We start from the raw sequence: 25,859 nt of genomic DNA on the forward strand, positions 1-25,859 counted from the left end.
GGGATCTCTTTCCCAGTGTGGTTAAGGAGCATGCACAGAACCACCATAGCCCTCTGGCTCAGGGCATGTTACCTGGGATCATTACCCTGCCTCCCTGTAAAGGATGTAAGAGCTGCAGGAGAGGATCTTGAATGCAAAGAAGAGGCTGGAGATGCATAGAGCATTGGGTATGGGGGGAAATTTTGCAGGAGGCATCAAGGTACTCAACTCACACATCAATATCGCCACTGTAGGCAAAGCTCTCCATAACAGCACCCAGCCCAAGGCTGTATTGGACGCAGCTCAAATGCTGGGCAGGTGCTGCTGAGTCCAGGGCAGCTGCTCCTGCCTCTACTGCACCTCCTCCTTCTTCACTTCATCCTGCCTGCCTCCCACTATTGGTGCTTCCAGTCCCACCCCATGCCCAGAGGACTCCCCAGCATGGCAACAGTTTGGGTGGGCACTTCCTGCAGTGGCTAGGATGCTCTTGGGGCCACCTCACTTGCTGGGTGATGTGCTGCCTCATGATGTGGAGTTGCACCACTGCTGCATCCAGCCACTGGCCCCCATTCCTCAGGATGCATCTTACTCAAAATGCTCAAAGAAGCTCAGGAGAGAGAAGGCAAGAAAAGGAGAAGAAAGCACACTGCCTTTCATTGGGCACTCATATCACCTGCCAGGCTTCCAATGCACCTGAAATGGCCTCATTCCACATGTCCGCTCCGCAGGCGGCTTGTCCCATCCTGCCAGTAGCTGCTCCTTACTCTGTTCCATTCCTGCAGCCCATTGAAGAGCCAAGAGCCAGAGGCTCTGTGCTTTCCTCCAAGCTGGCAGCTGAAGGAAGACTCTAGCTTCCCAACCTGCCAGTGGGAAATCCCTTCCCAGGCCTAGGGAGCCTGTTGCTGATTGACTAACTAGGCACTTTAACTGCAGGCATCATGCTGCTCTGCTCAGAGGCTGCTGGGAGCTACCAGGACTGGTAATGGTGGCTGTCCTGCCATGTGCTCTTCCACCTCCCATGGGCTGCATGGCCTGTGGCATATATTCAATCTACTTCAAGCCTTCATGATAGGATAAAACGTACAAGTTAAAAACCCAAAATCTTGACTATACTAAAATATGCTATCTGGGGAGCAAGAAATGAACCCACTGGTTGATTTTTATAGGATGTGGATTTCAGTATAGGTTTGTCTGAAGAAGACACTGCCTCTGTACTTCTCCCATATGATCTTTACCCATTGAGCCACACAGTATGTAGGTATACAGTAACTGCTGATGTTGCAAATTTTATGGTGATATGAAATGGTGACCTACTTTTTATACCATTAATGTAAACATTTGACATTGGTAGGCATGTTTTTAAATCCCTGAAAATATTTTAGAGTATATGGAGGAAGGTTTGTGTGCACAAAGTAGTATTTGGTTATGTATTTAGTGCTAATTATATTGACACAATGGATTATGGAAAAGGGTGACAGTTGTCAAAAGTAGAAGTTAATCAAGTCATTTTCACATTTAGCCCCTGGAATATTGCAAGATATATCAGTTATATCTAAGATATGGACAGTTCTGCTCTTAGATAGCTATTATTGAAACTGTTTTACAGTTTTATTTAAGGACTACTATTCCTTTGGCTTTAATAAGCATAAATGCCTAAGTGTCTCTTCGGCTGGTATATCATTATTAACAACATCTACACTAATGTCTTTGACAGCCAATGTGGAATAACAAAAAAATAACTATTTTGGTTAAAGTTTGATCAGTATATGACTCAAAAATTCAATTTGGCTCATACAGTAGGATGAAACTTTTAACAGCTTGATGCAGAAACCAGTGCAGTTTGAAGCAATAGGCTGATCTAAGTTGTAATACAGAACACACTGGCTTGCACACATGTGCCATGGAAGTCAGTGACAGTTGTTTTGAAGTAAAGGTGCGCAGGATCTGTAGTCCAGTTCTTTTTGACAGCTAATGTTATTTACAGACCAACACTGCACATAGTATGTTCCGTACCACGTATAACCAAGCTTGCAATAGTTTATATCAAGGACTGTGTATTCCATTTAATTTCTGTCAATAAGAATACTTGGATTTGTACCATTGACTGAAACCCACAAAAGTACTGTAAAGAAAATTATTTAGTATTTCAAGTATACACTGCTCCATGCTAAATATTTATGAAAATGACTATATTCTTTGAACATAGTATATGCCGTCATATGAGAAAAATGGCCCAGTTTCTAATTTGTCACATATACTGAAAGTTGTTGCATGCTGCAGTTTCCATATGCAAGAAAAATACGCGTATATATTTTCCCTTTGTATGAAAATGTATAATATTTGTAGCCCTAGAACCATAGTTTTTAGTTTTGTGTGGTGCATTCCAACAGTGCGACATTTGTTAGAAGGCTTTCTTGAATCAGGAATTATTGGCTAAATAATCCTTCATCTGGTGGCTATTTTGGAAGAAAAATTGACTTTTATATCAGTGTTAAAGGACCTAAAGAGTGAAATGACAGTGTGATTATTGCCATTTTCAATTAGTTTTTTTTAGAAGCTGTTTTGTAATTAGAGTCTGAATGTATATTTGTGTATCAAAGAGCATAAGTACACATTAGGTAGAAGATAAATTGGCTATTTGCACAATGCGTGCCCCCCAAAAGTGCAAGGAACAGAGAAGTAATGCCAGACAGAAGACGCCTCTCCACAAGCAAAGCATTTTATATACCTATCAGCAGGTTTGTTAATGGGTTTATAAGTGTAAATGCTGTTTGTGCATTACAGAGTGTGGGAGTAATAAGCATTAGTTAAAAGAGGCAAATAAAAAAACAAGCCAAGGCATTAAGTGTTTTTGTGTGTGAGTGCGCATGCATGCTGGCTTTAATCAGTCCACTTTGCTGCAATCCACTGATTCTGCTGTTTATTTTTCCTAGGTTAATAAAAATAAGAAGTGGCGTGAGCTGGCAACCAACCTAAATGTTGGCACTTCAAGCAGCGCAGCAAGTTCCTTGAAAAAACAATACATCCAGTACCTGTTTGCTTTTGAATGCAAGATTGAGCGAGGGGAGGAGCCACCTCCTGAAATCTTCAGCACTGGAGATACCAAGAAACAACCTAAGATTCAGCCGCCATCTCCTGGTAAGGATAAGTAATGCAGAAACTTAAGTCTTATTTTTTAAAAGTGCTAAGTGAAAGGATACTTGGACGTGGACACCATGGACCTCTTGAGTCTCTAACACATAAATATTCCTAATGAATTTGGCAAATTAGCTGAAATAATCTCTGGTAATAATTTGGTAATCTTTGGGAATTTCTATAAGCAAATACATCAGAGGAAATTACATATAAATATATATATGCATTCATGAGCACTTATACCTTCATCATTTCATCTTACCTTTTTGTCAGTGGTATCTAGCTCCATTAAAAGCTGTGAGAATTCTGCTATTGAAAGGGAGCAGAAAAGCAGAAGAGCAGGAGCAGTCATAGAAGGACTGAAGATTTTCTGGAGAAACTGGTGAACATAACCAGTATTTGACTTCCTTTTGTTTATTACATGTTCATAGTGTAGTGAGTGATTATGATATTGCTCTGTTTGAGTTTCAACTAACAAAATTCTGCTGGATTTTAAAGTTGTATATAGTTAACAAAATACTTGCTTCCTTCCAGCGGACTTCCATTTTTGTTTGAATTCCTCTTTATAATTCTTCTCTTTCTCTTTCCATTTACACTATTTTATACTGTCATGCACTAAGATGGCAAAGAGTTTGGTAGCAATTAGCTGAGCAACTTTTAATATTGCTTTTTTTTTTTTACAAAATGTATGCACGCTCAGGAACAAATAGACATGGTGTGAATAGGACTCAAGATGTTTCCAGTGAGATCTTCTCTTCCCATCCATTTTTATGTAGTCAGGTTTTGTTCTATGATGGGAAAAATGATATCCCAGAGATGAGAAAAAGTAGCTATTTTTCTGATGGAAAATTAATATTGTTACTCAGAAATGGCCTACATTAATCCCAGAATAATACTAAGGATGGTAAAAATGCTCTCCCCAACTAATCATCATAAGGGACATAGTAAAACTTTTAAGATTTAGCGCTAAAAACATATTAATGTATAAAATTTGATAAATCAGTACACTTTTCTAATAAAATTTGGTACAATTAAGGTCTTGAGAGAAGAGGGCATCTTACTGAGAGATGTATAGATAATTACTCAGAAAGGACCCATTCCCTCTCACACTAAGACTGTACCCCAGGGTCAGGGACAGTGCTAGTAGTGGATGATTGTATGACTAGAAACATAAGAAGATGATGAGTTTGTGACAGCTATGACAGCATGGTGACTTGCTTGTCAAGTGCAAAGGTCAAAGGAGTTGTCCTTTGAATATAGGTTGTTAGGTAATATGGGGGAGGAGTTAGTGGTCCTTCTGTATGTTGGTGCTAATGGTATTAGGAAACTTCTGGAAATTTAAATTTAGGCTGCTAGGGTAGCTTTCTTAGAAATGCTGCCTGATCCATGCGCAGGGCCAGCTAGAAAGGTTGGGGAGGAGTCTCAGTGCTTGAATGAAACAATGGTGTTAGGGGGAGAAGTTCAGATTTGTTAGGAACTGGAAAACACTCTTGGGTAAGGCACACTTCTGTGGACGGGACAAGCTTCTCTTGAACCTAAGTAAGTTCTGAGCTTGAGACCTTTGGTCAAATGAGCCAACAAATAAAGAAAGAGTGTTATATTATAGAGCAACATTTAAATTAGCCTAACAAGAGCGGAGAAGACTCTAGTTAAAAAAAAACCCTCCTTCCCTATGGATGATGGTGAAAATTTGTCATCTTGTCTTAGAAGGGATAAACTGTGGATGAACATTTGGTAACAAATCACCACTATGTAGAAGATTCATAAAGTGAATGGAAAAAATGTGCATATCAAGAGTATTTAAAGAGGAACAGGGTGTATTGGTATTTGTATGCCAATACTAAAGATCTCCAAGCCAAAATGGAGGGACTGGAATGCTTTGTTGTAGTAGTAGTAGTAGTAGTAGTAGTAGTAGTAGTAGTAGTAGTAGTAGTAGTAGTAGTTGTAGTAGTTGTAGTTGTAGTTGTAGTTGTAGTAATAGTAGTAAAAGAAAGCCTAATGTTGTGATCATACCTGAAACCAAGAATAGGATAGAATCAGTGGGGCATACTCATCCCTGGAAAGAAATTCTACAAGAAGAATATGGAAGACCATGTTGAGGTAATATTGCTCTCTGCCTGAAAAGTCTTAACAAATTAGAACCAAAAGAAGAAACTCTACCACAGAATTAGTGTGGAAGGCAATCCCAGGCCTGAAAAGTAGCATAGGGTGTTTCTAAATGTGCAGCTTTCTAGAGAGTTGGGTCCAGGTTCCCCGGACCCAACTTGGATTCCCTGCAACCACACAACAGCTGCATGAAATGACTATTTTTCTACAAAAAGAGACCAAACGGCCTCAAAATGTCACCACTGTGGGAAGAAGGGCTCCTGCCTCCCTCCTCAAGCCGTTTTCCAAAATAGCGATCAGCAGGTTGTCTCTGTTTTTGCTGCTTCAGGTGGAGTATTCTGTGCACATGGAGCAGTAAAGACAGGTAAATACCCTTCACCTATGCAATTTTGACATGGGGAAATGGCTTGGGGGATAAGGCAGGAGCCTTTCCTCCCCTCATGGTGGCATTCTGAGGCTGTTTGAGCTCTCCTTTATTATTTTTAACAGCCTTTTCCCATAATTGTTTTGTGGCTGTGGGGAACCTAACAGTCTGGAGAACCCAAACCCAACACTTTAAAACCCTGTACATCTAGAGAGACCCTGAGTTCTTGGAGTAACCTCCCCACCACCTCCAAGTTTTGAGAACAATTTGTGGGAGGGGGAGTCAAAAAGCCTGCTAAAGGAGACTGTTACAATAATGGGGGACTTCTTCACATTGATTGAGCAACAGTGTGCTCAAATTGTAGTACAGAGAAGAAATTTCAAGAAACAATAAATGTCTCCACCCTAGAACAGTCATAGAGCTGCCTAAAGGGAAAGTGTTGATCCTGAATGGTACCTGAGATGTGGTGTAGTAAGTAAAAGTGATCAAACCACTAGGGAACAATGACAAGGGGGTGTCAGTTTCAACATACACATGATCAATAAATTGCCCAGGAAGTCCAATGTAGCCAATGTTTAACTTCAAAAAATGAGCAGATTAGTTAAAAAATTGAAAGAACGAGTCTACAGGGTCATAATCTCTTCAGGATGCTTGGAGATTATTTAAAACCACAATAATAGAAGCTCAGCCAATATATATACCATTGACGGAATAGCAGAAACAGAACAAAGAAGAGTATGAAATCAAGGAAAGTATAAAAAGCAAGAAGGCCCCATTAGAAAGTAGAAGTCAAGCCCACTCTGGAAAAAGAAATGCAAAATAACAATAAGGCAACTAAAAATGGGCTTTGTGGGATACATTGCTTGAATCATGAGGAGAAACAACGTCTTTAATAGAGCAATCCTAAGCAGGTCTACTCAGAATCCTACTCAAGTCTGTTGAATGGGGCATACTCACAGGAAAGTGTCATTGGGATCGCACTGCAAATAACATCAGAAGCAGAAAACCAGCAAAGAAAGCAGTTGCAACATAAGATGACAAAGATGTGAAATGGTTACTGGATAGGGAGATTGCTGATATACTGAACAAATTGTTTCCACCTGACATCACTGTGGAATATGTTGGGTTTGTGGCATATCCTGTGGTATCTGACTGGCCAGTGTTGGAAACAGGATTCTGGACTATATGGACTACTATATGATTTAAACATAGTTTAATTTTTGGTTCTTTATAATAAGAGATTTCAGTTTAATTACCTGAATGAGTTTTTTAGTTGCCAAGGTGGAGCAGTGATATATCATGCCTATTTTGAAAACGAAAAATATAACAGTAAATTGTGGTTGTTGTGGGTTTTCCGGGCTGTATTGCCGTGGTCTTGGCATTGTAGTTCCTGATGTTTCGCCAGCAGCTGTGGCTGGCATCTTCAGAGGTGTAGCACCAAAAGACAGAGATCTCTCAGTGTCACAGTGTGGAAAAGATGTTGGCAGGTCATTTATATCTACTCAGGAGGGGTGAGGTTGAGCTGAGTCATCCTGTAAGAGTTTCCCAGGGTATGGAATGCTAATGGCGGGAGGCTTCACTGTATCCTGAGGAGGTTCTTTTGCATATGGATTGGTGCTTGATGTGCTAATCTTCTCTGCAGGGCTATTGTCGGGTGTAGAGTGTTTTGTTAGTGGTCCCATGGGACCACAAAGCGTAGCATCCAGACAAGAATAAAAGAACATGAAAGACACTGCAGACTTGGACAACCTGAAAAATCAGCAGTGGCTGAACATAGCCTAACTCAAACAGGGCACAGTATCTTATTCCAGGACACCATAATACTGGACAACACTTCCAACTACTTTGTCAGACTGCACAGGGAAGCCATTGAAATTCACAAGCATAAGCAAAACTTCAACAGGAAAGAAGAAACCTTAAGAATGAACAGAGCATGGTTTCCAGTACTGAAAAACACCAGGCTAACAAAACACTCTACACCCGACAATAGCCCTGCAGAGAAGATTAGCACATCAAGCACCAATCCATATGCAAAAGAACCTCCTCAGGATACAGTGAAGCCTCCTGCCATTAGCATTCCACACCCTGGGAAACTCTTACAGGATGACTCAGCTCAACCCCACCCCTCCTGAGTAGATATAAATGATCTGCCAACATCTTTTCCACACTGTGACACTGAGAGATCTCTGTCTTTTGGTGCTACACCTCTGAAGATGCCAGCTACAGCTGCTGGCGAAACATCAGGAACTACAATGCCAAGACCACGGCAATACAGCCCGGAAAACCCACAACAACCATCGTTCTCCGGCCGTGAAAGCTTTTGACAATACATATAACAGGAAATTGTGAGTTTACAAGGAGTTTATCACAATTAAAAGAAAAAATTTATTCTCACATTTATTAAAGTGTTATTCTTTTGGAAATGTTATATATGAATCTACAGGAAGTTTCATATTTGTATATTGCAAGTGGGGAACATACAATGACTTGCAAGGGATCACTTCATATTCCCTTATATCCCTTCTCCACATTCTGTCCTGTTTCTCACTTCCTGGCAGCCCCCAGATCCCTTTCCCTGCTTCCTTCTCCCCACTCCCTAACCAACCGTTATCTGCCTTCCCAGTCTACAGCTTTATTTATCATTTATTTACTTAATGTATGCTCCACCTTTCTCCCCAGTGGGAACCAAACTAGCTTACATCATTCTCCTCTCCTCTGTTTTGACCTCACAAGACCCTTGTGAGGTAGATTAGTCTGAAAGAGATTGAGTAGCCCAACATCACTCAGCAACCTTCCATGGCAGACTAGAGTTTTGAACCTGGGTCTCCCAGATCCTAATGTGACACCCTAACCACTAAACCACACTAGCTCTCATCTTCCCCTTCTTCCCTACCCCTGGCAACCTCTTTCTGGGAAAAGACTGGCCAAGTTGCCAAAGTCTACAGTAGCAACAAGTCACTCAGGTGAGTTGTATGGTGGCCATTGCTGGGCTTGGCTAAGTCATGCAAGTTGTGTAGAGGCTGCCCAGGCAAGTTATGTAGCATCAAGTCATCCAGCAGCCATCACTGAAACTGACTAAGCTGCACAAACTGCATAGCAAGAAGTTGCCTGGTGGTTGCTGCTGGACATGCCCTGGCCCAAATGAATGCTCTTTGCAGAATGGGAGGGAGCAAGCATGAACTGAGAGGCCAAATTAGTCCTAGAAAGGGCCTTTCCTTCTACCTTTTACTGCCAGAAAACAGAGTTCGAAGGCTATTGATATTATGGTTGCCTAGGGATGCCAGCCCTCCAGAGGGGGCAGGCGATTGCCCATTCTCAACTTTTGCTTCCTGGCCCTGCTCACCTGGCCAGTGGGGGGAAAGGATGGGGAGGCAGGCCAGGAGCCACAAGAGCATGTGGTGAAATGGCACTCATGTGCGTGCTCCAGAGGCCCAGTAGCAAAAATACTATGTTTGGGGCTGATTTTGCCCCCTCTGAGACCTCATTGCTTCCATTTTTCAACCAGGAGTGATGTCATTGGGGCTTCCAAAGCACACATGTGAAAACCAAGCCCATATGCTTGCAGTGCAACCATCAGTCCCCTGCTTGGGAGGTAAAGGAAGCTGGCAACTTTAATGGCCACTGAGATCTCCTTTCTTAAAGGTACAGGTGCTGCTTCTAATATTAACCCCCAATGTAGGCTCTGGTTTTTATTTTTCTAGATTTCAGATTTTTCAGCAAAACAAGCTTTTCTTAGGTTTGACGAGAGATCTGTCTGGTCTATTCATGGCTCCAGTCTTGGAATTTATGTCTCCACAGATGGGGCCATGTTGAGAATAAGATATATTGATAATCTACCATATTTAATATTCATGATAATTGATGTTTTTCTCAGAAAAAGGTCATCATACCAGCTGTCCATTAAGAACTGAGGTACCTTGAGTGGGTTCCACAATGTGTACAACAGTTGGATTATATTGGAGTCTAAATATATTTTATTATCACACTGTATGATTTTATATATATATAATTATATATATAATTAACAGTACGATATTCAGAGATTGGCTTTTTTCTGTTTCTCTTTGCATGATTAGTAAGGTGGCCTTTTGGTTGCTATATTTGGCAGAGTGTGCTGAGAGTCACCACAAATATCATTTTTCCTCAGGATATTTTATTAATTGTAATATGGCAACTGATTTTTTTAGCTAGAATAACTGACATCCATGGCCAACCATGACTCTTCCTGGATTGCAAAGGCAAGCTTCTTATGTAGGAGCCACAAAAATGGAGAGAGAAAGAGGGTAAGCTCAAATCAATGCCTAACACAGGACCTTTATTTCTGGTAAAAGCGCTGATACTGGAACAGGTTTGGATGACTATTCTATAAAAACGAATAATCCACTTTTGTATTTTTTTAATCCAACTGAACTATGTTTATCTATCATTGCCACTGTTTAAACCCCATTAGTGGTCTGAAATTATCAGACTTAAAATGGAAATCTAGCTTTATTTTTAAATGTCTTTAAAAAACAAATGTTACAGCCTGTCATTGTAAGAGAACACCACAAACTTAAATGTATCAATAACTGGTTCCAAAATGGCAATTGTGAGCCAATGGACAGGGCCCAAGAATAAAAAAGAAGAGAACGGGTTTACTTTACCAGGCCTCTTAGCTGAGACAACAACCCTTTTGTTTGTTTGTTTGTTTTTAAAGTTTTTTTATTATTTTTTAATATCTAACATAAAAAAAACTACAGAAGACTACAAAAGTATAAAGGGGAAGGGGGGAAAAAAGGGGAAGGGAGAACTGGAGAAAGGGAAAATCAACATAAAAACAACAAACACTACACTACATGTCTTGTATTCCCTTCATGCTGCAATTTTTCTTAAAAGTTAACTTTCTAATATGCTATCAGATTGGTAGGTCTTATACAATACAGATTATTTTCAGGATCAGGACTTCTTCCCCCCCCCCCCTTGCGTCTCGGTCTCAATTCTCTCTGCGCAGCTGGAGCAGCTGCACCCGCTCTTTCCTCCCCCCCACTTTCCCCTTCAGACTTCGAACTTTCTTCCTGCTGAAACTCCTGATGGTTGAACAAAAAGTCTGTCAGCTGCACATCCGATGTGATTTTGTAAGTTTGATCTTTATATCTGAACCAGACGCCTTCTGGAAACAGCCATTTATATTTTATATCACATTTCCTCAAGAAAGCCACAAGTCCTTTATACTTGAATCTTCTTTTACGAGCCAAAAATGGAACATCCTTCAATATTTTAACCTTATTGCCCAAATAATCCAAGTCCACATTATACGAATTGTCTAAGATGGTGTCCCGAGTCTTCTTAGATGAAAAGTCAATAATAATCTCGCGAGGCAGCTGCCGCTTCATTGCATACTTTGAAGATGTCCGCCGGACTTCCAAAATATCGTTTTTTATCTCTTCTTTAGTTGCCTTTGAGAATGGCACCAAAAGTCCAGACACCAAATCTTTTAAATTTTCACTTTGCTCTTCTTTTACATTTTGAAGACGCAATACCGTTTGGGCACGGTCCACTTGTAATCCTATTATTTGATTCTCCAAAAGCTTCACTTCCTTACTTGTTGCTTTCATGAGTACTGCGTTCTCATGCGCAGACTGCTCTGCTCCGGTCGCTGTTTCTTTAATGGCTTTCACCTCGCTCTCCACTGAATCAACCTTTTGCCCCATTTCATTCAGTTTCGCTACAAAGGGCTGCACAGCATCGAAAACTGCTCGTCTCACCAACTCTTCCAAAGTTTCCCCCTTCCCCTGTAATGTCGCCATCACCGATTTACTCATTGCTGGGCTCTGCTTTCTCGTCGCCATCTTAGGGGGGGGGCACCAACTAAGTTCCGAAACTCGGTGCAGGGGAAGAAGTCTGCGCCTTTTTAGCTTCAATTCCCACCGATCCTTCGCATACGCTTAAAAATCAGAAGGGATTCGCTTACTTACAGGTCTTCACCTTAAATCTGCTTATTGCCGTTCTCCATGGCCCAGCAGCACATGCGGTGCTGCGCAAGTCTGCTGGCCTCCGTTGGAGCAAGCGGGCAATTTACCCCCTGCATTACTTCCAGGGGGTTCTTCCCGCGGCGCCCCGGATCCAGGCTCCCTCACTGGGAGTCCTGGGGGTTAACCCTCGCGGGTCAACCGCCCGGTCAGGCTGCTCAGACAGTTCCCCCTGGACCTGCGGAGAGGAACGTCCGACATGGCCAGGAAAACGACACCGAATCAGCTGAGACAACAACCCTGATATGGTCTGCATTTCTCGTTTCTCGAATATTACATGTTTGTGCTAGTACCAGAGAAATTATGGTTAAGCCTGGCAAATGGAAACTTATTCCAAAATAAAAGATACAAAAAGATTGGAGCAGGGGTCTGAAGGGAGGAAACTAAGCAAAATTCTGAATGTTTGTTCTTTTTGATGGTTTAAGAAAATTTGAATGAATGTTTGTACAGAGAAACATTTCCTGTATATTCATGAAATCCTGCTGAGGTATAGATTCTGCAGAATATATAGGGCCTAGCCTAATTGTCAGCAGTTGTTTCTTTTCAAATGGTTTATGGATCCATTGACATTGTAAATTGCACAAAAGGACTTGTATTGCCACCTACATTAGATAATCCTGTTTTGGTTTTGAAACAGAATAGAAACCTGCTAAACCCACAGACCATCAAGTGTTTTTGCTTTTACTCCTCTGAATCACAGTTTACTAATGTAAAGTCAATTACTGATAGAGTTCTCATCAGTATGTATTGAAAAGGGAGAAACATTTCATATGCTTGATTAAATTACACTCTCTGTTTTTCTCCAAGCAAAGTCACTCAGAGTATAACTGAATTTCATTTTATAAACTAGTAAAAGATAGTTTTTGAGAAGGCTGGCGTCACTGTATTTTGCATCTTTCCTCTCCACTGAAAATGGTTGCAGAGATCAGGCAGATGTTTGAATGTCATCTGAAGAATTACATCATAAACATATATAATAAATTTTATTCCAGTATCTCTGTGCTTGAAGCATATATCACATTGCAGTATGTTTCACTTCTTTCCTGTCATTGTAGGAAATGTCTGAAGGGACAGGTGGAGGCTCAAATTTGAAACATTACTTACTGGCTTGAATCCAGTAATCTCTCAGCATACGGATAAAATGGAAAAGGGGAGAATGTTGAAAGCCACTTGGGGTCTTCATTGGGGAGAAAAAGTGAGGCATAAATGAAATAAATACATAAGTAAGTAAGTAAGGCACTGACAGGTTTTCTCTGTGTTCCCCAACACACACACCCCTTTTGAACCCAGAATTATGATTTCTGAAGTTGCAAGGCCTCCAGTAGACAAACAACCATGCCAGTTAGGGGGGGCTGCAACAAGGAGGGGGAAGAGGACAAAATGATCCCTTTGCTATCATTGTACTGCAGCATGTCCCTTTGCAGCATCCCCACTTCTCATTTTGCCCCAGTGCACCACAGATGTTTGTCCCCGTGTCCTCAGCCATCATCTTTTTAGGGATGAGAAGAGACCAGTCTGGTATCTCAGGATCCAAGCCCTAGAATAGTGTCTTGAGCTTTTGTACCAAACTTTATTTTGACTTCTCAGTGTAAAAGAGAGTTCTCATGCTACTCACAGTCAAATTGAATGGACAGGTTTAATCTGAAAGTAACACATAGGGTGATGCTCATGCTCATCAGCTAAGGATCCTGTATGTATGGTGTGATGCAAGCAAAACACATATGCTTAATGCATGGAAACCACTCATAGTGTGTTCTACTTTCTACATGGATGATTCAGATATGTGCCTCCTTTTTATTGCATGTACAAGAATCCTGTGGCTAGTATGCATATGAACCTGCTCATACTACTGTTCAGCAGTTCCAAATGATAAATTAAATTGTTTGAATGTGAAGGGTAGGGTGATGTATTTTATGCAATGACGAGGAAAATAATTACTGCCAATGGAAGAAGGTTCTTTTTGCCTTCTGCCTTCCATTCATTGTTGTTAACTGGATACCATTGTAAAAAAAATTACTTTTGAACGTATTCTCCCATACAAGCAAGAAACGGCTGAGTGTAATCTAGGAGCTCACTTAACATTTCTACTGTATGAGAAAGTTACTATATTTTTTAAGGCTCTGATCCCAAGATTTTGAACTTGAAACTGAATTCTAATGAAGGCAGTGTGGCTCACTGCTGCTTAATCGCAGTTATAGTTGGGTTATAACTGGCCTATTTGAAATCATAAGTGAAGTATATGTGTGGTTCATGACATTTCTATCTCTCCTATTCTAAAATAATACAAGAAAAAATGCCAAGGTACTACCACAACAGATAGACTCCTTGCAAACAGTCCTGTATGCTGTATGGTTCCTGTGCTTTTCTTAAATCCAGTATTAATCTGGCTGTGATACCGCAGTATCCAATGTGGCACACCCAGTAGGAATCTTGTGACTACCATAGTTCAGATAACCCGCAAATAGGAATTTTGCACTACAAGGCTAAGAAGAGTTACTCCAGTCTAAACCCATTGAAAGGCTTAGACTGGAGTAACTCTGCTTAGAATTTCACTGTAAATCTCTCTCTTCAATCAGTGGGGTTTTTTTAAAAAAGGGAGAAACCATGGCTCAGTGGTAGAGCACATACTTTGCATGCCGAAGGTCTTGTATTCAATCCCCAGCATCTCTAGTTGAAAGATCTCAGGTACCCTTTTTTTCCCCAGGCCCATGATGAATTGTTGCTAGTCAGTAAGGGTAATGAAACAAAGGTCTGACTCAATAAACGACAGCTTCTTTATAAGTAGAGTCATTCATTGCTTTTCTCCTCGAACAGAGAGAGAGAGAGAGAAGAAAAGGCAGTCCCAAATATTTCTATCTTCATATTGCCAACAGAGAGCTCATTATAGCAAGTCAAACTTTTGAGACTCTGTTGTAGCTGAGAACTCCAAGGAGCTGCTCCCTGGTTTCCTTGGCAGCTGAGAATGGGAGGGGGACTTGGAGAGTAGAAGGGAGGGGAGTGAAAGCCAGTCATTTAATTAGTAAGTCTGTAACCCAAACCCCATCTATCTTTGCTGGCAGGTGGCTGACTGAATTTCTATTATTAGCTGACAGGTGATGTCACAGAATCTGTCATGCAGCCAACCAGGGAATCCCCAGCAAAAGATAAATGAGAAAGGGGTCTAGGTTATAAACAAAGGTGCCCTTTGATTGACCTCCATTCACTGTGGACATGTGACGTATCCTGCTAAACCTCCCACCGCTTCCCCCACCCTTGTCAGAATTAGGGCACCGAGTTCATGCTGTGTAAATTATCTTCCCAGCGTGGTGTCTGGCTGTTAAGAGTGAAGTATGTGAATGTACTTAACCTTCAGTAACCTTTCCATTGTTTACTTTAGAGTATACATTTGTAGCTTCTGGCAAAAGGTAGGGATATCCTAGAGAGCATGTTAGGCCTTTTATTAATGGAGTTTCAAGAGGTTGCATTCTTTTTTCTTTTTCTTTTTTTTTAGCCTGATGGGGGAAAATACTGGCAAGTAGAAGATACTTTCCTCCTTTCCCCCTCCCTTTCTCCCCTACCCCTGCCCATTAACCGGAAATTTGAGTCATTGTAAATAAAAGAAGCCTTGAGCGTGTTCTGACTTTCAGGCTAGGAAAGATTAGGTGTAATCTAGCATTTCCCATAGTATTGTTGCTTCACATCCTTTAGTCTTTTCACTGAGCCCTTAGTGGAGTGAATAAAGATTACACACCGCAACAGTGATTTCTGTATTGTACTCCTGTGTCTGAATATTGGGGGGATGTACTTTCCTTGTACAGAATGGCTACCTTGACTACAGCTGCCTCTTTTTGTTTATTTAGTGGATGAGCTGATCAGACTGGTTTCTCCGACAAACTTAACAGCAAATGCCAAAATTAAGGAATAGGAGCCACCAAAAGAGTTTCATTTTACAGTCATCTTTCAAAGTGAGTGTAGAGAAGGTGTATATATCCACTTCATAATAATTTTTAAATCCTGTGGCATGTTCTCTAAGCAGAAGAATGAATAAGACAGTTGTCACAGTTGTCACCATTGATGCATACAAGTGTACATATTAGTACAGTCTGAGAAGGATGCATAGTACATTCAGTAAAGGATTGTGTTAGAAAAAAGGGGATAAGTATTGCTGGTGGATGATCTTCCCTTCCCTTGTTCCATGATTCCACGATTCTTTTATTATAAAACCAGAAAAACAAGTAGCACCCTTGTTTGAAGAGGCCATTCTGTCACAAGGCATTTGCATTTTCCGTGCTGTTAAAGCATGGTATTTTAATGCCCAGAAAATACAATTTGATAACAAGATGCTTCTGCTGAAACTTCCTCAAGTTCTGTGCTTGTCGCCAGAAAGAAATAGATAGACAATGCAACAATTAATATGGTTGCTTTTGCATAGTTTGCACATAGTTAGCAGAGCACATAAATTAAGACTGCCCAAACTTGAATAACTGGAATATGACAAGCCTTCATATACATGTATGGGAGAGCATACACACAAACATGCAACTATGTATTGTAGAAAGTAGCTTAAGAGATGACAGTGATGACATTGAGGGGCACATTACAATTGGAAGAAGCCACTTAGTTAAAGGAGCATGGGTTTGCTGAATGTATCATTGAATGTGGGAAGAATCCTCTTTATTGTGATGGCTAGGATGAGCTTTTCCCACCACTACTATATCCACATCTCTATTGCTATAGCTGGGGTTGAAAAAACCCTTCTAACAAGTTTTTTATAAGGTGATTGGTCATGATTTCCCCCATACAACAAAGTGTATATTGTGGATCAGACAGATTAGAAGTGCCTCAAGGAGAAGAAGAGCTGAAAGAATGAATTCTTTATAATCTATAATATTGTAGTGAGGGAAAAGATCATATATTTTATGGTGCAAAAAGCAGTATTCTGCCCTGAAGATCACTTGGTTTCTGCTGTTCTTTCTGAGGTCTTCTGGGAATAATTCAGAGTTTTGGTTTTGACTTAGAAAGCAATAGGCAGCTTGAGCCCTGCATGCCTTAGACACATCCTTTATGTCTCACTGTCACTTCTGAGATCACCTGAAAGGGCTTTGTGAAGCACAGCATCTGTGCAACAGCATGAAAAGTCTGAGGGGTTTGGCAGAAAGGTGGTATATAAATATAAGAGCATATAGAAAAGTATCTTCTGGGGTTGCTTTAGATTTTCTCTTGACATTCACCAAACATTGAGTGTTGTTGTCTACAGGAACTGTAATTTTTTTGGGGGGGGGGAGTGATTGGTGTATGGCATTTTAATCTGGGAGTCAAACTAAACAAGAACCCAAATGGTTCAGAAAGATTTTATGATAACTTTGTGCTCCCTGTATTTAGTTGTTGTGGTTGTTGGTGGTGTTTTTAAATAAAGTTGTTAGGTAAGATAGGACTCTAGAAAACTATTGTTGGTCATTTAAAAAAAATTATGAAACATAACAATCAATCATCAACGTTGAAAGATTTCTTTGTATACAATGTATTTTGTAAAGATTTTGTCGGAATTGGGAAGTAACTTGCCATGCGGTGGGCCCCCTCTCAGCAATGCACATTTAGACCAGTACTCTAAATAAAGAGTCCTTGGCTGAGGAACCCACTAGGCTTGGCCCCTGAGCCTGGCAGTGAGGTGCACGCGAAGAGGTGCAGGGAGATGTGCTTAGGCTGTCAATTTGGTAGGCCTTGTCCCACCAGCAAGCAGGTGCTTCACAGTGGCCTGGAGGCCAGAGCAGGAGGGTGCTGAGGAGAGGCGCAGGGAGGAGTGCTTAGGCCGTTGTTTCAGTAGGCCCCCTCCCTGCGGCAAGCGGACACTTCACAGCAGCCTCGATACCAGAGTCATCGGCAATGCGCATGTGCAAGGATAAAAAGTGAGTTGTCTCCAATATGGCTCACCTTTTATATAGTAGGATAAGTCATATGCAATTGCTGTCTTTCTGTATGCAATACATTCAAATGTTGATAAGTTTATAAAGTCCTCAATCCAGTGAGTTACAGGATATGTACTTTTGTATTTCCAGTGCTGTAGTATTAGACTTTTAGCATCAGAGAGTCCATTTCTGTTGACCACTGGTTAGGTTCTGAGAGTCAGACAAATAGTTTAAAAGTACAAAAACATCCTAGAAATAAATGAGTATTCCAATACAAAATTAATATGAGTAATGACTTTCTCTCCAAAGGACTGAATAACTGGACACATCCAAAGTGTCATGTCTATGTATATCCATGCCATGTTTGTTTGTTTGTTCTATCACTGATGTCACAGTATAATGCAGTTACACTGCCTTAATTCTAACCTGATGTATTCTCTCCTTAGCCAGGTTCTTTCCATATTGTAATTGTTACTTTTCAAGAGCCAGACTGGGCCTCATGTTATCTCACAGAACTATGCCTCTCCGAGCTAGAGACGACCTTGGAGACTCCAGGCGCCTGCATTTGTTACTGTGCCCAGATGCTGGGAATCTAGTATTGTGTACTCATTGCTTAGCCATAACTATAATGGGTTCTCATAGAACTAGTGTAACCCTGCATGCCAAAACATAAAGGTTGCTGGAACGCAAGAAAACTCAAGTATAACATTGACCTGTTGTTTTGAATTGTCACTTCTACCAAGCTCTGTGATGGAGTTCCGACCTGAACTGTAAAATCCTGAATAAAGCCTTTTCTATTGGAACCAATGTGTGTTCACTGGAGAGGGACAGAGGGATCTACCTGGCAGGAACTGACATTTTGGTGGAAGTCCATTATTCCTTTTCCTTCTTGACCTGTCACTTCTGAAAACTGCATACCAGCACCATGCTGTATGATGTGGACACAGAGGAGATGGAGCCTGAAGAACTACAATCAATGACTGAGTCCCAGCTGGCTCCCACCACGGTGGATTGGGTGCCTGGGAACCTGACTGAGTACCAGCTGTTTACGTTTGAGGCGACCTCAAGCAACTGTATGAGAGTAGATGCCATGCAGTTGGATAACCCTAGAGACTAAAAACAAAAGGCACAGAAGGAGGGAAATGCTTGTTCCACCCAGTGTTGACAGAACGGGGGCCCCTACAACTGGTCGGGGACTATACCGGGGGCACGAACAACTTTGAGGCCCCAATCACCGAGCCAGTACTACCTCAGTGGAGCCCTAGCTCAAAAGTGTATGGCACAACCGGGACCTCTGAGAACGAGGAATCCATTGAATCGGAGTCCCCAGACGGTGCCACAGAGGAAGAAACACCGGAGGCTAGAGAATTGTGAATCATGAGAGCCGAGATGGATGCATTCCAGCGAGACATGGGGGCCAAGGTGCAGGATCTGCAGAGACTGGTGATAGGGAGTAAAGCCCAGCCAGTCGTTGGCACAACAGGGCTGGAACCCCCGCTACGAATGGAGGAAACACTAAGCCCTCCCAGAAGTGCCCCGCTTCCCGATTACCTGCAACAAGTCGGCCCTCCAGCATGGCTGCCAGCATCCCCCCAAGTCTACTGGGCCACGGGACTACACATATTCCCCACACCTTCCCAACAAGGGGGAATCAACATGCCACCACCAATCACCCAAGTGAGCGGATTACAAATGGTATCTGCTACCACACAGCAGGCTGGATTACAAATACCTCCAATTGGGAGGACGCTAGGGGATATACCCCGCCAAGGAGACCAAGGATTTGCCCCGACAACTCAACTGACCAGCTCTACACCAGGAACTGCTGCAGTGGTGCCGCTGCGGAAACTAAGACGCACCCAAGGGACACCGGTGAGCACTCCCAGATGAATGGCACTACAGGATCCGTGGAACTGGGGAGTTCTGGGAAGATCCCAGGACCAGAGAATGGTCACAAGGCCCATACAACTCAGGACTGTCGGAGCCCAAGTGGGCCAACATCGTTTTCTCTTGCCACCACAAGCTCCAGCCCCAAGAGAGCCAAGACAGCCCCAGGGACCCTCGCAGCCGCAGAACGTTCCCCCACCTCAACCCCACGGGGGCTGCCTCCATACCCACCTCACAGAGGACTACAACCAGGGGGGGGGACCGATATTGCCACCAGTCGGCTGGTGGCTGCTTCCTCCGCTGCCAGGGCCCCAAGATGCACAAGCTATGGGCTATCCAGTGCCGGTTGCACAAAGAATCAATCCCAACTGGCCGAAACTAGAAGCAATTTTCGATGGAGCCCCAGGGAAATTGGGATTTTTCATGGTACAGACTTTAGAATTCTTCCAGAATTGGGGCCACCTATTCCCCACCGAATACAGTCGTGTAAGACCTTTGGGATCGCGATTGACTGGGGAGGTGGCTGATGGGTATGTGACCGTCTATGACAGCGATGGCAAACCTATGGCACATGTGCCACAGCTGGGATGCAGAACCCTCTCTGTGGGCATGCAAGCCAAGTCGCCGATCGCTAGGTCCAGGGCTCATTTGAAGAGGGAACACCTGGAACAGCGTTCCAGTAGCTCTGAGCACAGATCACATGGGTTTTGGCCCTGCCCACGTGATTCCTTTTCCTCAAGGCTGCCTCTCTGCTGCCTGTCTCTTTAGCAGCAGGAAGCGGAGGCAGCAGCCAGGCTGCTGGGGCTGGCTTTCTAAAGAAGAGTAAGCTGCTTTGATATAACTTGCTTTACTTTCAGTTGTGGCTCTTGAGCGAGTGAGAGAGAGAGAGAGGGAGAGAGAGAGAGAGAGAGAGAGAGAGAGAGAGAGAGAGAGAGAGTGCTTGCAAGCAGGGCTGCTGGTCTAAAGAAGGTCAAACTGCTTTGATTTAACTTGCTTTACTTTCATTCATGGCTCCTGAGTGAGTGAGTGAAAGAGAGAGAGAGAGAGAGAGAGATGTTAATTAGTTGGGACAACTGTATGAGTTGTTTTTTCTTAACTAAAACCTCAGTATTCAGGTTTAATTGCAGTGCTGGCACTTTGAAATAAATAAGTAGGTTTTGTGTAGCAGTTTGGGCACTTGGGCTCAAAAAGGTTCGCCATCACTGCTCTATGAAGTTGAGGTGCCAGAGCTGGGAACCCTGGACGCATTTGTGCAAGCTTTAAGAGCTCAATTTGAAGACCCCCTCAAGGAGGAGAGGGCCAGAACCAAAATCAAAATGATCCGACATAGGCTGGTACGCAAATATGCCGCTGAATTTAGACGGTATGCCGCCAAAATATGTGGGTGGACTGAAGAAATGAAAATAGAGTTCTTTTGGGATGGGCTGAGCACAGAGTTGGTTGCCAAAGCCCTAGTGCAAGATGACCCCAACACACTACTAGGGTGGATTCAACAGGTGTGTGAAGTCGAAAATCAAGACCAGATAGTGAAACTCTTGAAATCATGACAACAAGGAGATGTCAAGCCAGCACACCCGACTACAGGAGCTAGACAAACCACTGCCTAGCTCCCAAAGTCCACCCGCAGGAGAAATGAATCTATGCTGGCAAAGAGGGCAATGTGTGCAATGCGGGGGATTTGAACATTTCACCACAGAGTTCCCAAGTAGAAGAGGCCCCACTAGAGAGCCTCAACCTCCACGAAAACCAACGCCTACCACTGTCAGCCCCAAAGAAAGCTACTCAAAAGCGAACCCAACCCGAACCAGGCCTGGAAGTAGCAGAGGAGGGCACTGAGATCGGAGCTACTTCCTCCGAGGGAGAAGAAGAGCAAACCACCTCACAACTGGGAAACGCCCATGGCCTGCCGTAAAAAGGCCCTGACAGCAGGTCCTGACCCAACTAACACCAAAGGTGCGACTTAAAGGGGCCCTACTTTTTATGCCAGTGACTTTAGTAAACTCAAAGAAGGGGATGCATCTGCGCGTGCATGCTTTACTATACTCAGGCTGTGGTCGAGACCTAATAGCCCCTGCCCTAATGATCGGACTGGGGCTGGATGTAACCGAACTAGAGAAACCCATTGTGTTTGAACAAATGGACGGGTCCCAAATGAAAGGGGACCCCGCGAACTATCAAACAGAACCCACTCCCATGGGCATGGAAAATCACTGGGAACCCAGAACTTTTATAGTAAGCCCACACACTACCTATCCCTTGGTACTAGGGATCAGATGGCTGTGGGATCACAATCCCCAAATCAACTGGAAAACGGGATTGCTAGTGTTCAAAAAAGAGGGATGTCGAGCCCACAGATGGGCTCTGGAATGAGGCCGAAACACTCCCCCCCCCCTTTAAAACCAGTGCTGCTCACCCAGGAGCAGATGGAGCAAATCCCCCCAGAATATTGGGATCTGAAACAAGTGTTTGAGGAGGAAGAAGCCAACGAGCTCCCCCCACCCCACCGTGCAACAGATTGCACCATCGAACTCATCCCAGAGGGAAAGCTCCCAAAAGGGAAATTGTACTCAATGAACAGGGAAGAGCGGAAAGAGCTCTGAGAGTTCATTGACAAAAACCTGGCGCGAGGATTCATCCGCCCAGGCAGCTCCCCCCATGCTGCTCCAGTCTTGTTTCGCAAGAAAAAGGATGGGAGACTGAGGCTTTGTATGGACTACAGAGGAATAAATGCTGTTTCCATGTCAAACGCATACCCCCTTCCTCTCATCAAGGATTTGCTAAGCGTGGTCGCCCAAGGGAAAATCTCTAAACTGGACTTGAAAGACGCTTACTTCCAGGTAAGAATTCGGGAGGGGGATGAATGGAAAACTGCTTTCAAACCCCTTTGGGGCAATTTGAATACTGGGTGATGCCTTTTGGGAGTTTTTATGAACGTAATCAATGAAGTACTGCATGAACACCTGTACAAAGGTGTGGTTGCTTATCTAGATGACGTGTTGATCTATTCTCCTGATAAAGAATCATATGTTGAACTGGTCAGGAAAGTGTTAAAAGCCCTAAAAGACAATAATTTGCCTGTAAAGCAGTCCATGTGTGAATTCCGTAACGAGGAATTCGGCTTCTTAGGCTACCGAGTCTCAGGGCAGGGGCTGAAAATGGACCCGCAGAAAATTCAAGCAGTACTATGGTTGGGAACCCCTCTAAACCAGGAGACAGTTGCAATCCTTCCTGGGATTCGCAAACTTCTACCACCCCTTTATAAAAACCTTCGCCCAAATGTCCCTACCATTAACTGATTTACTCAAAACTAAAGGGAAAGGGCCACAAGGGGCAAAATCAAGCACAAAATTAAATTGGTCACAAGAATGCCAGGAAGCATTTGATCAGTTGAAAAAAGCATTCACTTCCGAACCGGCTCTGCAGCACCCAGATGAGAACCATAAGTTCATTGTGCAAGTGGACACTAGTGATGTAGCCATGGGAGGAGTCTTGTTACAAGCAGATGATACAGGAAATCTCCAACTCTGTGCTTTCATGTCCAAAAAATTCTCTGAGACTGAGTGTCATTGGGCGGTCTGGGATAAAGAGGCAGAAGCTATTAAATTAGCGCTGTCTACACGGAGGCACTGGCTGGAAGGAGCAAAAGTGCCATTTGAAGTATGGATTGATCACAAAAACTTAGAAGCTTTGCTCAACCCCCGCAAACTAGGTGCTAAGCAACTGCGGTGGGCAGAGTTCTTCTCCAAGTTCAACTTTACGTTGAAATACCTCCCTGGCAAAACAAATTTTCTGGCAGACGCGCTCTCACGCATGCCCTAACATGAAAGCCTCTCCCGCCTGGCCTCACCGAATGGGAGAAGAAAGTTAAGGCAGAAACAGAGGAAGGGGAAAATGTACCCAAAGCCAATCTGAAAAAAGGGGGAAATGGCAACTGGTACAAAAACAATAAACTGTACATTCCAGCCGGCCTTAGGGGAGAAGTGCTAAAACAATGTCACGATTCCCCATTAGCTGGGCATTTTGAATATTTAAAAACCTTACATCTGGCACAAAGGTAATTTTGATGGCCAAACATGAAAAAAGACATTTCCCAGTATGTGTCTTCTTGCCAAGTCTGCATCATGGGGAAATCCAGGAAGGGAAAGCACCCAGGATTACTACAGCCACTAGAAACTCCTGCCAGACCCTGGTTGATAATCTCAATGAACTTTATCACTGACCTACCCCCCTCCAAGGGGAATTCTGTAATATGGGTGGTGGTGGATTTGTTTTCCAACAAGCTCATTTCATACTCTGCACCACCATCCCCGCAGCGAAGAAGCTTGCAGCTTTGTTTATGCAGCATGTCGTCTGGCTGCATTCATTTCCTAATAAGGTCATTTCCGACCGCGGAGTACAATTCGTTGCCAACTTCTGATGGGAGCTACTCCAAGTAACTGGAACTAAACAAGCCCCCAAATCTCAGCAACCAGGAGATCTGGGGTAGTGGTGGACTACTTTAACATCCCAGTGGGAAGTTATTGTTGAGGTATACATGCATAGTGAGGCAGCTAGCAGTGACAGATTAAAGTAATCTAGAGTTGTAGCAAGATGACAGTTAACTATCACATGACTTTAGCCAGGTGATGATTTTATCTGTGCATGCAAAGGACATTTGGGCTGGAGCAGTGAGTCAGCACTATGGCTGTGATAGGCTAGCATACACTATATAAGAGAATAGAGTCTTTTGCTTTTGGGGCTCTAGCTCTACAGGTTGTCTGGTGGAGCAGTTTGTCAGTCAGCATAATATTTCTTGTATATTTATCCACCTGTAAATATTGTACAATACACCATTGGAACTATAGCTTGGTGTGTCGTGTCTTTCTCTTGAACCTGCCGCTGAGGCCAGTGCATCATAAATCACCGCAACAATTATTCAATAAACCCTCACCAAAGCTAAAGAGGACTATTAAAAGGTTGCTGACAGGAAACGCTCCTCTCCCTGAAAGCTGCAACTAGGAGACTTTGTGTACATTTCCACAAAAAACCTGAGGGTGGAACAGCCTAGTAAAAAACTCGGCAGGAGATTTTTAGAACCATTTCCTGTGAAAAAACTGATCAATGAAGTGACCGTAGAGGTGGAATTACCAAAGAACCTACGTCAAACCCACCCAGTCTTTCACTTCAGTCTTTTAAAGAAAGCTCCCCCACCTGACAAATGGCATCCTGAAAGGGGAGCCCCTCATCCCATCCCAGTGGATGGTCAAGTTCATCATGAAATAGAGAGCATCTTGGACTCTAAAATCAAGCACAATCAACTATTTTACCTAGTGAGATGGAAATACTTTGACCCTGTTTACCAAGAATGGATTAAAATCTCTGACATGAAAGCCCCCAGGCTCATCAAGAAATTCCATGAACTGTATCCCGACTGTGAAATCCTGAATAAAGCCTTTTCTATTGGAACCAATGTATGTTCACTGGAGAGGGACAGAGGGTTCTACCTGGCAGGAACTGACACAAAGCATATGGTTAAGAGACACATCTTGTAAGTTACAACACCAACAATTGGACACTGTACTTAGTCCTTTACTAATAAGGCACTGTCGTGGCTAATATACCCTAAACATAATTTTTGCGGAATAAGTCACAGCTTAAGAACCATAGCAGCAACAGGTTTGTTATTGTTGTTGTTATTACTTCACTTTTCCCACTGAGATCCAAAATGGATTACACAGTGCAAGTGAAAATACAATATAATCAACAGTTGGGACATTTACTGAGCAAAGTACAATAATGAACAGCAGGCAGGACATTCAAGGACATTCGGAGAAAGAAATACAATAGGATATGGTAGCCAAAAATTTGAACAAGCATAAAAGATAAGCAAAGAGATTAAATATTTCTGAAACAAAGCATAACTAATTAACATGACATGTTTAGCAACACGGAAACACCCTAGTAGGTGCATATCTACATCAGCAGACAGTATCCAAAAAGCATATAGTCCCTGTCCCAATCAGTGCCTCTTAGCTTCTTCTTACGACTAGAGATGGGCACGAACAGCAGTACGAACAAAAAAAAGCCACGAACAGCCCAATCTGCTGTTTGCAAACAAGCTGTTTGTGAGGCCCCATTCTAAATGAACAAGTGGTCATTCCAAGCCTCGTTCATTGCTGTTCATCAAGCCAGAGAGTCTGGCACCTGCAATCAATTCCCTTGGCAACTTAGGCAGGGATTGTCTGAACTCTCTCTGAACTCCTGCTGTTGCCCTGGAAACCCCAATCTAAGCCCAATTTAGCTTGATAGGCAGGTTTTCCTTTCAAGTGTGGAGCTCCAAATTTGTTACAAGGGAGCAAAGACCAGGGGGGAGGGGGCTTCCAGCTCTGCCTCAGTTTGCAGACAGTGGAGAGGGAGAGAGTTGCTGTTGGCATTTTGATAGAGTGCATTGGAGCTTGAATTTTCTTTGTGTGTGTTGGGATAGGGATCTACTCCTTCAAGTTCCAGGGCTGCTGC

General features: G+C 42.9%; 1 protein-coding gene across 1 annotated transcript in view; it reads left to right on the top strand.

Moving 5' to 3' along the window:
* Positions 1 to 25,859, top strand: part of ARID1B (AT-rich interaction domain 1B) — a 599,087-nt gene that overhangs the window by 546,433 nt on the left and 26,795 nt on the right. The window contains exon 15 of the mRNA XM_054969949.1: positions 2,913 to 3,117. Coding sequence (XP_054825924.1) covers positions 2,913 to 3,117 — 205 coding nt within the window. The remainder of the gene's footprint in view (positions 1 to 2,912; positions 3,118 to 25,859) is intronic.

The sequence above is a fragment of the Eublepharis macularius genome, chromosome 1 (genome assembly GCF_028583425.1).
Source record: "Eublepharis macularius isolate TG4126 chromosome 1, MPM_Emac_v1.0, whole genome shotgun sequence".
Lineage (NCBI taxonomy): Eukaryota > Metazoa > Chordata > Lepidosauria > Squamata > Eublepharidae > Eublepharis > Eublepharis macularius.